Source organism: Gymnoscopelus braueri (assembly GCF_963280865.1).
Source record: "Gymnoscopelus braueri genome assembly, chromosome: 1".
Classification (NCBI taxonomy): domain Eukaryota; kingdom Metazoa; phylum Chordata; class Actinopteri; order Myctophiformes; family Myctophidae; genus Gymnoscopelus; species Gymnoscopelus braueri.
The window spans coordinates 32,395,257-32,405,608 of NC_137603.1; the positions used below are offsets into that span (position 1 = coordinate 32,395,257).

Here is a 10,352-nt window from a genome sequence, read left to right on the forward strand (position 1 = left end):
CAGTGAAGTTACAACTGGTGTTATTAACCACTAAACAGTAGCATCCCTATTATGAGACAGTGCACCTGCTTCCCTGGCTAAATGTTGTATTTGTTTGCTTCTATTGGTGTTATTTAGTTTAGTTTTTTGCCTTATGACACTGTCACACTCTTAAGTTATTTTAAATGTCACACTCTTACCTTATTCTAAATGTTCTGTTTTTATATAAATGTTTGTATGTTTTATAAGCGCCAACTTTTTGTACTGCTGCTATCCTGAACAGGGCTCCCTCGTAAAAGATATCTTGTATGTCAACGAGACTTCCTGTATAAATAAAAAGGTACCAAAAGAAACGTTTCTCTGTAGTCTTCAAGCAAAGTTCACAGCAATATAAGAATAACACCGTTTCAGAATTCAACAATGTTTATTACCACCACAAGATAACGTTTGGTACAAAGTCCAAAGTAGTAATACGGTGTAAAAATATGAAAATAATTAATAGAAAAGAAAAAAACAGCAGATATGAGCGAGTATTTACAGAACAATGACAGTTGTCAAAAAATCTCAAAAAAAAAAAAAATCAAGTATACAGTTTAGCCACTTAAACCCCATATTCTCTACCACGCTTCATTGGAGTCAATGAGAGCCATGTTGGACCAGCTTAGAACAAACACTATTTCTGAACGACTGCAACTATTGTGCAGTCGTACGTACTTTGGCACGTTCAGAAACGTGCCAAAGTATCGCAAGACTGTCCATCATTGACCGCCTGACAACCAAATCTTGCGATACTGCCAAGTCAGAAAAGAGTGTTGCCATGCCAGCTTATTATAAGTGACTTTGGGCTTATTGTTCTGTGAAGTTGCTCGTAAATATTGGTAGTTACGGGTTGCAATATTTTGGCCTTGTTTCTAAAATGTAGTTGCTTATTTAAGTCACAATTTTTTAATTATTTTAACCAGTGGTTCTCAAATATTTTCATGACATGGAACCCCAAATGAATATGCATTTGGCCCCCCCATCTGAAAAGGTTTTGTGCTAAGCAGCCCTGTACCAGATTTGTGTTAAAATGTTTAAAAAAATCTTCCAAATGTGTCACATTTTATTTCAATTTTTTTTATACAAATTCTATGTATACAGAATATAGGTTTCAATCGCTCATAATGGCCTCGTGCCCTAGTTGCTTCTTTTGGGCTCGTTTTGCTAGACCTGGTTGCTTTTTTCTCACAAAGCTGCTGTTTAGATGCCTCAATAAAATTAAACAGTGTGCACATTGAAAAACAACCTGTGATTTCTTATGTTATATTCCTGAACCGATTAACTGACTAAGGACTTAATCGTTCAGAAATAAAATAGTGTTTGTTCACAAGCTGGTCCAGCCAGCTGCCATAGACTTCAATGTATGACACCAAACTTCCGGTTCCAGTTTTGGTTCCCATGCGCGTCAATGGCGTCTGCCCGGCCCCGTAGGCTGACTGTACCTTCTTCATTATGACCTTGGTTCAAGATACAGATCGTGTGAAAGTAGACTATTATGACATGTCCACATTTGGGTCAAGATACAGCAAACACGCACAATCTTGTCGAGCCAAGTACAGTCCTCATCTTCACATGGGAGGCAAAAGCACGCTGGTATGGTGTGACTTAGCATTGTGAACTTGTTACGTACATTGTCAACAAGCCTCCGCACAGGCATCCTGAGGCGAGCAATCTTCTCGGTCTGTTCCACATCATCCAGATGACATTGTCCTTTTGTGTTAGGGGCTGTCACTTCAGTACACATCATTGCTGCGCTCTCTTTGATGTTAAATCCACGATCCGCAAAGACCAAGTCGCCTTTCTGTAGTCTCTGGAGAAGACCACAGGTTAAAGCCACCGACATGTCATCGACTACACCTGCGCACCCTTTGGAAACGTAAGTGACGATTCCAAATGGTGCAATGCACATGAGATATTTCTGGGTGTGTGCCTGTGTGGTGCGTTGTTGAAATGGCTGTGCTGGTCTCTCGGTAGCAATTTCAAAGCAGTCAATAATAATCGCATAGCGCTTTCCAAGCACCTCCTCAAATTGTTGAGGCATGCTATCGTGAATGAACTTTCTCTCTGCCCAAAACACACAATGTCGAAGCTCTGAAAAAAAAATGACATCTATGGTGTTTTTGAATGTGATGGCCGCAGTTTTCGGGTCTATGCGGAACATGTGTGCAAGGTGCACGTTTGGCCAGTCCAGCCTCAGTCGCATGAGAGTTAAGACAAGCTTTTGGAACTTAGACAGCTTTCGGTCATCCTTTAAGAATTGACCCACTGCTGACAGCACAGTCATCAGCATAGCAAAGGATGGAAGCCCAGTGTAGTACTTAACTCTCTCATCATTGTCTTTAAAGTACTGCTCATCAAATTGCTTTTGGGAGAGGTTTTTCTTCACGGTCCTGTAATCCTCCAACAGGCGGTTAATGTCCTTACGCCCGAGGCTACAAGAATTGAATTCCTGCTCTTCTTCAGGGTTGTGCACCTCTGGCCCTGCCTCAACAACCTCTGATGCATCATCAGATTCATCACAGGTTGTTGACGGAGGCTGTGGTACGGCTTCATCCACCTCTGGCCTCTGTGGAGCTGGTTCTGCAGATGCAGTGCTGTTCACTTCCTGCAGTGTCCTTGTACTCTGGTTAGACTGCTCAGTGTCGCACAGTGATGCCTTAACTTCTGTGTGTCCCAGGTGTAATGTAGGTGACCAGTCAGTGTCACTGTCAAGCATTTCATCGGCTGGTTTGCCTGAAAAGAACACATAGATTTGTTTATCGGCAAGGAAGCTCCACTGGACATGAAGCCAATAAGGGAGTGCTTTACAGCACTGCAGTTCTCATTAATGGCCTACAACAGCGGTTCTCAAACTATGGCTCCAAAGTGGGGTCGCACATTGGCAACCGAAAGATCAAGAAATTGGAAAAAAAAAGTGGGGTTGTCGTGGCGTGAGAGTTGACGTCAATGACGGCCACTTGACCCCTCAAACACACATACAGCTCCAACCGACGAGAACCAGCAGAGCAGCAGCACAGGAAAGAGACCACACACACACAAAATGTAGCTGTTCATAAACTAAACTATATAGTTATAATATAGCAGGAATTAAGTTCAATATGAGCGGGTGCCGAGTGGCTTAAAGGAGTTTTTGTAACTCCGAGAGCAGGAGCACAAACACTGGGAAGGAGAAAAGCACACGGTCGGTGGCCAATAAAATCGAGAGCTGGATTAAGAAACTCTGGTGGTTCTGGGAACAAACTGTGTTTAAATAAGCTTGAGTTTACGAATGTGTGCTTTTATTGATTGACTACAATATTATTCATTTAATTGATACGGTAGGCCTACATATCACTGCTGTGATTTCATTTTTGAATAAATATTCATATATAAAAAGGCCAGCAATGTATGCTTTTATTTTAAAATATTCTTTATTTCCACTTTCAGTGCTTCCCCTAGGATGAAGTTGTAACTGTGGAGCCTCCCTTTTATTTTTTTATCTTTTTTTTATTTATTTTTTCTCTCAAAATATTAAGTCAGGTTTCTGAGATTGGCAATGTCACTCTGGCCATTTACAACCACGCACAGCTGAAGTCCTAGTTTATGTCTGTCTATCAGCATCACCACCAACCGCTTCCTTTTTCTCCCAAATAAAGTCAGTGGGTCGTTTCTAAACTTTCTGCAGCTAGCGTTGTTAACCCCGACTCCCAAATCATCGCTCCTCATTGTGGGCTAAATGCGTCCTCTTACGGTTTTCTCTAGCTCAAGAACTAAGCAGTCAGATGCGTCCCAGCAACAGGTATTTGGCTTGAAAATAGTGATGAGAATCAGAGGATGCGGGGGGCGAGGGGGCTTTTGTACTGGCACTACTATAACTGGAAAAGCATGGACTTCTTCTACAGGCAAGCGCAAAGTTATTGATTTGGCCCAGAATATGAATTGATACGGCGTTCTGCAAATACAAGCTTCAACTTAAGTTACTCGATGTGTCCATGCATTAGCCTTAGATGACTATCATAAATGTGTTTTATCAAGTCTGACTTTTACTTTCATAGATATGATTTTCAAAATCAATAAAATACATCTATGATGGTCTTGATCCATCTTTGTGAAAAGCATCTGCATTGCTGTTAAAACAAAACAAAGCACATTCCAGCGAGCCTACGGTGGCCTATGTTACTGAAACCTTTGTGACCCATAGAAAGCTGTTACCCTAGGGGGAGCCGTTTCACAGGAGACCCAGAGACCCAGGAGAGCACAAGAACACGGCCCAATTCCTACAATCACTGGTTTATAGTCTTCTTTCAATTACCAAGATATGCGTTTTTGTACATTTTGGTCCCATTAATTTTAAAATTGATGATAAAGTAGGGTATGCATTACAACACAACTATCATTAGCATCACATAGTTAAATTTAGTTGGCGGTAACCACAGGTAACCTGACTCCGCCAGATGGGGCCGGTATTGACTTCACAATACAGCCTCCATCTGGACTCGCTCAGACAGTAGAGCTGCCCGCACCGCTGCGTGTTCGAACCAATCAGCAGCTGCTAGGGGCGGGATCATCCAATCACCTGCCAAGTAGCTTGGAGAAAAAAAAACGGACCGCACCTTCATCGATTGTGCTACCGAGGTCCCAGATGGAAGTAGCCTGTGAAACAAATGTGACGCAGGCTTCTTCCATCTGGCAGAGTCAGGTTAAACCACAGGTGCATGTGTTTTGAATAACTTACCAGTGAGAAAATGCCGTGAACAAACAGAATGTTTGGCAACGCTGTTGATGGTGATGTCTGGTTGTTTTACTGCTGACACCCAAGCCATGCGATGCTTCTTCGTTAACTCGGATATCTGTTCTCCATGGTGTTGCCTCCAGGTTGGAATGCTGAAAAATTGCACTCCATTATCGAGCCGTTTGCCTTTCCGGTCGTGAGAATAGTTCTTGCATCCAATAACGCAGCATCGGGTTACCATTGTTGAGTCTGCAAGTCAAGAAAAAAGAAAGAAAAGGCAAATCAATCACTTGAACAAATACCTGACTACTAGGCATGCCAGAAACTGACAATAGTCAAATTCGAATATTCTACACCAGGGGTGGGCAACTTTGATGTTGGAGAGGGCCACTATATTTCCACACTCACTCCAGGGGCACATTGCATATTGTTGCTGTCGGGCAAAAACCTCTTATCTACATATTTTAACTTTTTTCGTAAATGAATGCCGTACTTCGTCATTCTAGTATGTCACACAAAAGTAGCAAAAATAGCAAATGCGTTTTGAGCTTGTAGATCTGCTATTTTTGCTATTTTGGAATGGGAATCCTGAATTCTTTTTTGGTATTTTTGAATTGGAATCCTGAAAAGTAACATTTTCCTTTAATTTCAAATGCATTTAGTTATACTTAAAGGAGAATTTTGGACTAAAGTTTTATTACCTTTTCTATGATGTTATGATATCTTAGGATGAATGGTACAGTAGAAAAATTGCATAACTCCACCCCTGGTCCGCTACAGCTTAAAATGTGCGAGGATAGGCCTTAGGTTAGATCACATATTTTAACAGCTTTTTTTTTTTTTTTTTTTTTGAGATCTGATGTTCATAGTGACAGAAGACTATGCAACCCAAAAAAAAAAAAAAAAAAAACCTCAGTCTCACTAGATGAGATTTCAATCTCGAGATTTCAATCTCGTCTAGCGAGACTTTTTTTTTTTTTTTTTTTTTTGTTCTGTCACTATGAACGTCAGATCTCTCTAAAAAAAAAAAAGCTATTAAAATATGTGATCTAACCTAAGGCCTATCCACGCACATTTTAAGCTGTAGCGGACCAGGGGTGGAGTTATGAAATTTTTCTACTGTACCATTCATCCTAAGATATCATATCATAGAAAAGGTAATAAAACTTTAGTCCAAAATTCTCCTTTAAGTTAACTTTATGAACTTAAATACAATTACATTGGACTTTTTTTTTCTCATAACACTAAGTGTTGCTGTCCATGCTTTGATGGTTACAGTGCGTTTTATAATAATACGTTTTGATGAGTAAACATCTGTGGAGATATTGTAATGTACAGCCTCCTCAGTCCTCTTAGTTACTTTGAGTGAATACGGGTCGATCCATATACACATGTATCCAATCTTTTGAAAAATTAAAAATGTATCAACAAACTATACAATAAAAACTGGTCAAACAAATTGTCAAATAATATAAGAAAGAGGTAGAAATTGTAAAAAAAAAAAATAGCAGATCTACAAGCTCACTTGCGAGGAGTTCTGAGCTTGTAGATCTACTATTTTCATAATATTTATCTGTGGAACCAAGTCAAATTACATGTAATGCTTCATCTCCTACAATTCCAAGTGCTTGTCAAGGCTGGAGGGGGGGGGGGGTGTTCTCACAGTTCAAATATGATTATTTTGGAGGGGGTCCCCAGTTCAAATTAATATGATTATTGTGGGGGTCACAGCCTGAAAAGGTTGCTATAGGTAGACCCAAGTAGTACACCACTGTGAGCACGTGGATCCTCTCTGTATGCAGTTGCAAGGCTCTGAGCACTTCTACTGTACTGCCACAGCTGGTGCAGCAACGTGCTGAAGCGCACTACCCATGTTGCCATGTCTGCTTATTATAAGCGACTTTGGGCTTGTTTTTCTGTAAAGTTGCTTGTAAATCAAGGAGGAGCAGGCTAAGTAGGAGTAGGCTACTGCTTGGCCCTACATCTACAACTCATCTAACCCCTGCTCACTTTGCTAGGGTGGGATGGCTCAGGGTAGAGGACAGAGTACAGCAACTTGCAATGGGCCTGGTCTACAAGATCAGGCATGCAAACAGCCCCGAGGTGAAAAAGGTGACAACATTTTTCTTTCGGGTCAGGTGTCACACAATTGCCCTATTTGGGTTAAAAAAGGTGACTGTAGCTGAAAAGTGGCACTTTTGCATGTCTGCAAGATACACTACACCACAGACACCCATGTACAGTACTGTATGTACCTGTCAAACTACTTCAAAAACGTCAATGAGGTCCACAATCACAACACCAGAGGGAGCTCCACAAATCACATTCAATCCATATTTTACTCAACCAAGGGTCTAAATTCGTTCTACTGCTATGCCACAAAAATGTGAAACCCTCCCTTCCTTAAAATCCGCTCTAACAGAGCACTTACAATCAGAAGTGCAACTACACAGGGAACTGTACTTATGCACACAGCCAGGAAGAGACAGAAATGTGGACGTACATGAAGAAATACGATATTAAATATGCAATTCCGAACTGGCCCCTCTAAAAGGGCCAAACATTCCACGATTACAATTTTCTGTGAGATGTTTTCCCTCTTTTGTTTTGAAAATAGCAGATCTACACGCTCACAACGCGTCACATCGCTATGCGTTGGGAACTTGTAGATCAGTCATTTTCAAATAGCCGTTGCCTAGTCGCTTCTTTTAGGCTTGTTTTCATAGACCTGTTTGCTCATTTCTCTCGCAAAAAACTGGCAACACTGCACACTACCGGTATAATCGAAAGTAAAACCCACGCACTGAATGGAACGTTCTATCCTTAGCAAATATCATTAAAAAAATAATAATAACAATCTCATAGATTGAGTACTAATAATCACTCAAAACTTGGCGCAAAAATATCCTCCACACATCCCCTTCTCCTCTTAGTGTTAGTGGACAGCTCGACTGTTTCCCTTATTTTTAACTCTATGCTGTTTCCCCTTTTAGCTTTAGCTTAGCATTAGCTACTAGCTAGGTTACACTGAAACACACAACTCTTCCGCATTTCCTCCTCACAGGGCTAAACTGATACAAAACCACACTGATATACAAACCCTGTGGCTCTTAACTGAGATGCAACAGGATTCAATTACAGATTACCCCGTTTATTCTTTAAACACTGACCGTGTACACTTGTTCTGTTTCTCCGAAACGGTTCCGACGTCTCTCTCTTCTCTTCCTGCTTTCAGCTTTCAACCTTTTAGTCCCGCCTCCTCGGTTCCTCAACAGGTTGGGCTCAGGTTGATTGACACATCGATCCCCCAATAGCAATTCAATCCAAAGGTAGGCGGAAAGACCGGTTACGCGAGGTTAGTCGAAAGGAGCTTTATTGGCAGGAGAAAACATACGTTTACATTGCCAAAGCAAGTGAAATATAATAAAAACAGTTGAAAATGGGGAAAGTATATACAGTTAGAGCCTCTAGGGCTACAGCAGTGTGTTAAACAGAGCTATGTCACATTTTGTCGTTATATACATGTTATAAACAGGGTATAACGTTTTTTTTTAAAACAAATAGCACCAATCTTTTGCTTTGGGACAAAATAGCAGTGTACAAATAGACCCAATAATAATAATAATAATAATAATAATAATAATAATAATAATAATACATAGCATATTATGTGAACAACTAACCTAGATAAGTGATACACGAAGTGCTGCTTAAAAACCTGCCCACCCAAATATGTAGCTGCACACACACACACACACACACACACACACACACACACACACACACACACACACACACACACACACACACACACACACACACACACACACACACACATACATGTATTGCATTATAGTGTTTGTATTTCAGAAGGACTTTCATCTAAACACTGTGGAATGCTTCCAGAATACTTCCAGTATATTCCACAGTCCAGTCACAGGACCACAATGGAAACCCCATAGGGCTTGTTGTGTTATCCTTTTAAACAATCATTGTAAACCCTACTTCTGTACAAACAGATGAAGGATCCTGACCCCCAGTTTGGGGAACCACTGACCTAGAGCATCAGAGTGACAAAAATGTCTTGTCATGTGCATGCGTGCACTGTCTGTTAAGTCTGTGGTGTAAAGTAACTAAGTACATTTACTCAAGTACTGCACTTAAGTACAATTTTGAGGTATTTTTACTTACTGGATATTTTCAATACTTTTACTTCTACTCCAGTATATCTCAGAGGCAAATATTGTACTTTTACTCCACTATAATTATTTGAAAACTTAAGTTACTAGTTACTTTGCAGATATAAATGATTAAAAACATACATTAACCACTTCAGCCCTATTTTATACATAGGCTATTTGAAAATAGGTGATCTACAAGCTCACAACGCGTCATATTGCGACGTGTTGTGAGCTTGTAGATCTGCTATTTTCAACATCTTAGTACTTTTACTTTTGGTACTTTAAGTATATTTTGATGCCAATACTTTTGTACTTTTACTCAAGTAACATTTTGAACACAAGCTTTTTACTTGTAACAGAGTATTTTTTTATTATGGCATTGCTACTTTTACTGTAGTAAAAATATCCGAGTACTTCTTCCACCACTGCTGTTAGTGGTATATCTGTATCTGAATAGTGAGGAGTCCCAGGGAACGTATGCCTGGCGGTCTTGTGAATATGCATGCGCCTCCGCTTGCATGATTAATTTCCTGAGCAAATGTCAGCGCTTGGGATCAGAATGCAAATTCACCTCTGTTTATACTGACGATGCGGAAAGCACATGTTCTCCATTTTACGTGTCTGTACCCTTGCAAGGGGGTTGATATATGCATAATGCATGTGTGAATATTCTTCCTCTGTGTGTATAAATTCTCAGCTCTCGCCCTTAAGGGCCTTATCAAAGCATCGGTAGGCCATGTGCTATAAAGCAATACGCCCAGAGAGGCTGTGATTTAAGACCAGCTATGGGGGCGTTGTCGTGCACGTAGAGGTCATCAGAGGTGGAAGAAGTACTTCTACATATTTCTACATTTGCTTAAGTAAATGTAGAAATACACTCTGTTATAAGTAAGTCATGTAGGCTACCCAAAACGGCACTTGAAGCACTTCAATCGAACATCCTGTTAACAAGTAATAATTAACAGTTAATACTGAATCACACAGACAATTTTTCTTGTTTTCTGTCTTTTATTGAAAAGAGATTGGAACAAGTTATGTGTTATACGTGAAGCATACCGTATCAATCAATTCCTGTTCCTCTTATTATCAGCACAAGACCACACTCCATCTCCTGTTAATGTTATCTCTTCATTCCGTCAGAGATGTTACAGCAATAGCAAAGTATAGTGGATATGAGAGATTTCCATATGTATATAGAGTATGTGTGTGTGGGTGTAGTCTGTGTAAGTGGAAGGGCCTCAGACCATTCTAGCACAGACAGATGGATATTTCTATTTGCATTCGTAGTCATCCCATCTGAATTGACCTGAAATGATAGAAAGACAAGGCGCTACATTAAAATGGCTTCCAGGCTACATAGGTTTGCATGATCTTTACTGACTTGTTATCACATTTTCAAATTGAACGTTAGTTAGTGTGTGTTGTGTCCCACCCTGCCAATT

The 10,352-nt window shown here is 40.3% G+C and overlaps 1 protein-coding gene across 1 annotated transcript; it reads right to left on the reverse strand.

Annotated features, from left to right (window-relative positions):
* Positions 1 to 489: 489 nt before the first annotated feature.
* Positions 490 to 7,947, reverse strand: LOC308073607 (uncharacterized protein). Its single transcript, XM_080412611.1, has 3 exons — positions 7,876 to 7,947; positions 4,733 to 4,978; positions 490 to 2,751 (listed from the first exon to the last, which is right to left on the reverse strand). The coding sequence occupies exons 2-3, from the start codon at positions 4,968 to 4,970 to the stop codon at positions 1,469 to 1,471; spliced, it is 1,521 nt and encodes a 506-aa protein (XP_080268737.1). The 5' UTR covers positions 4,971 to 4,978; positions 7,876 to 7,947; the 3' UTR covers positions 490 to 1,468.
* Positions 7,948 to 10,352: the final 2,405 nt, after the last annotated feature.

What these genes read in the sequence shown, in the direction of transcription:
- LOC308073607 (XM_080412611.1), bottom strand. Translation starts at nt 4,970, where the DNA reads ATGGTAACCCGATGCTGCGTTATTGGATGCAAGAACTATTCTCACGAC. An exon ending in TTCACGGCATTTTCTCACTG is followed by an intron (nt 2,752 to 4,732) that starts GTAAGTTATTCA and finishes TGTTCTTTTCAG; the next exon opens with GCAAACCAGCCGATGAAATG.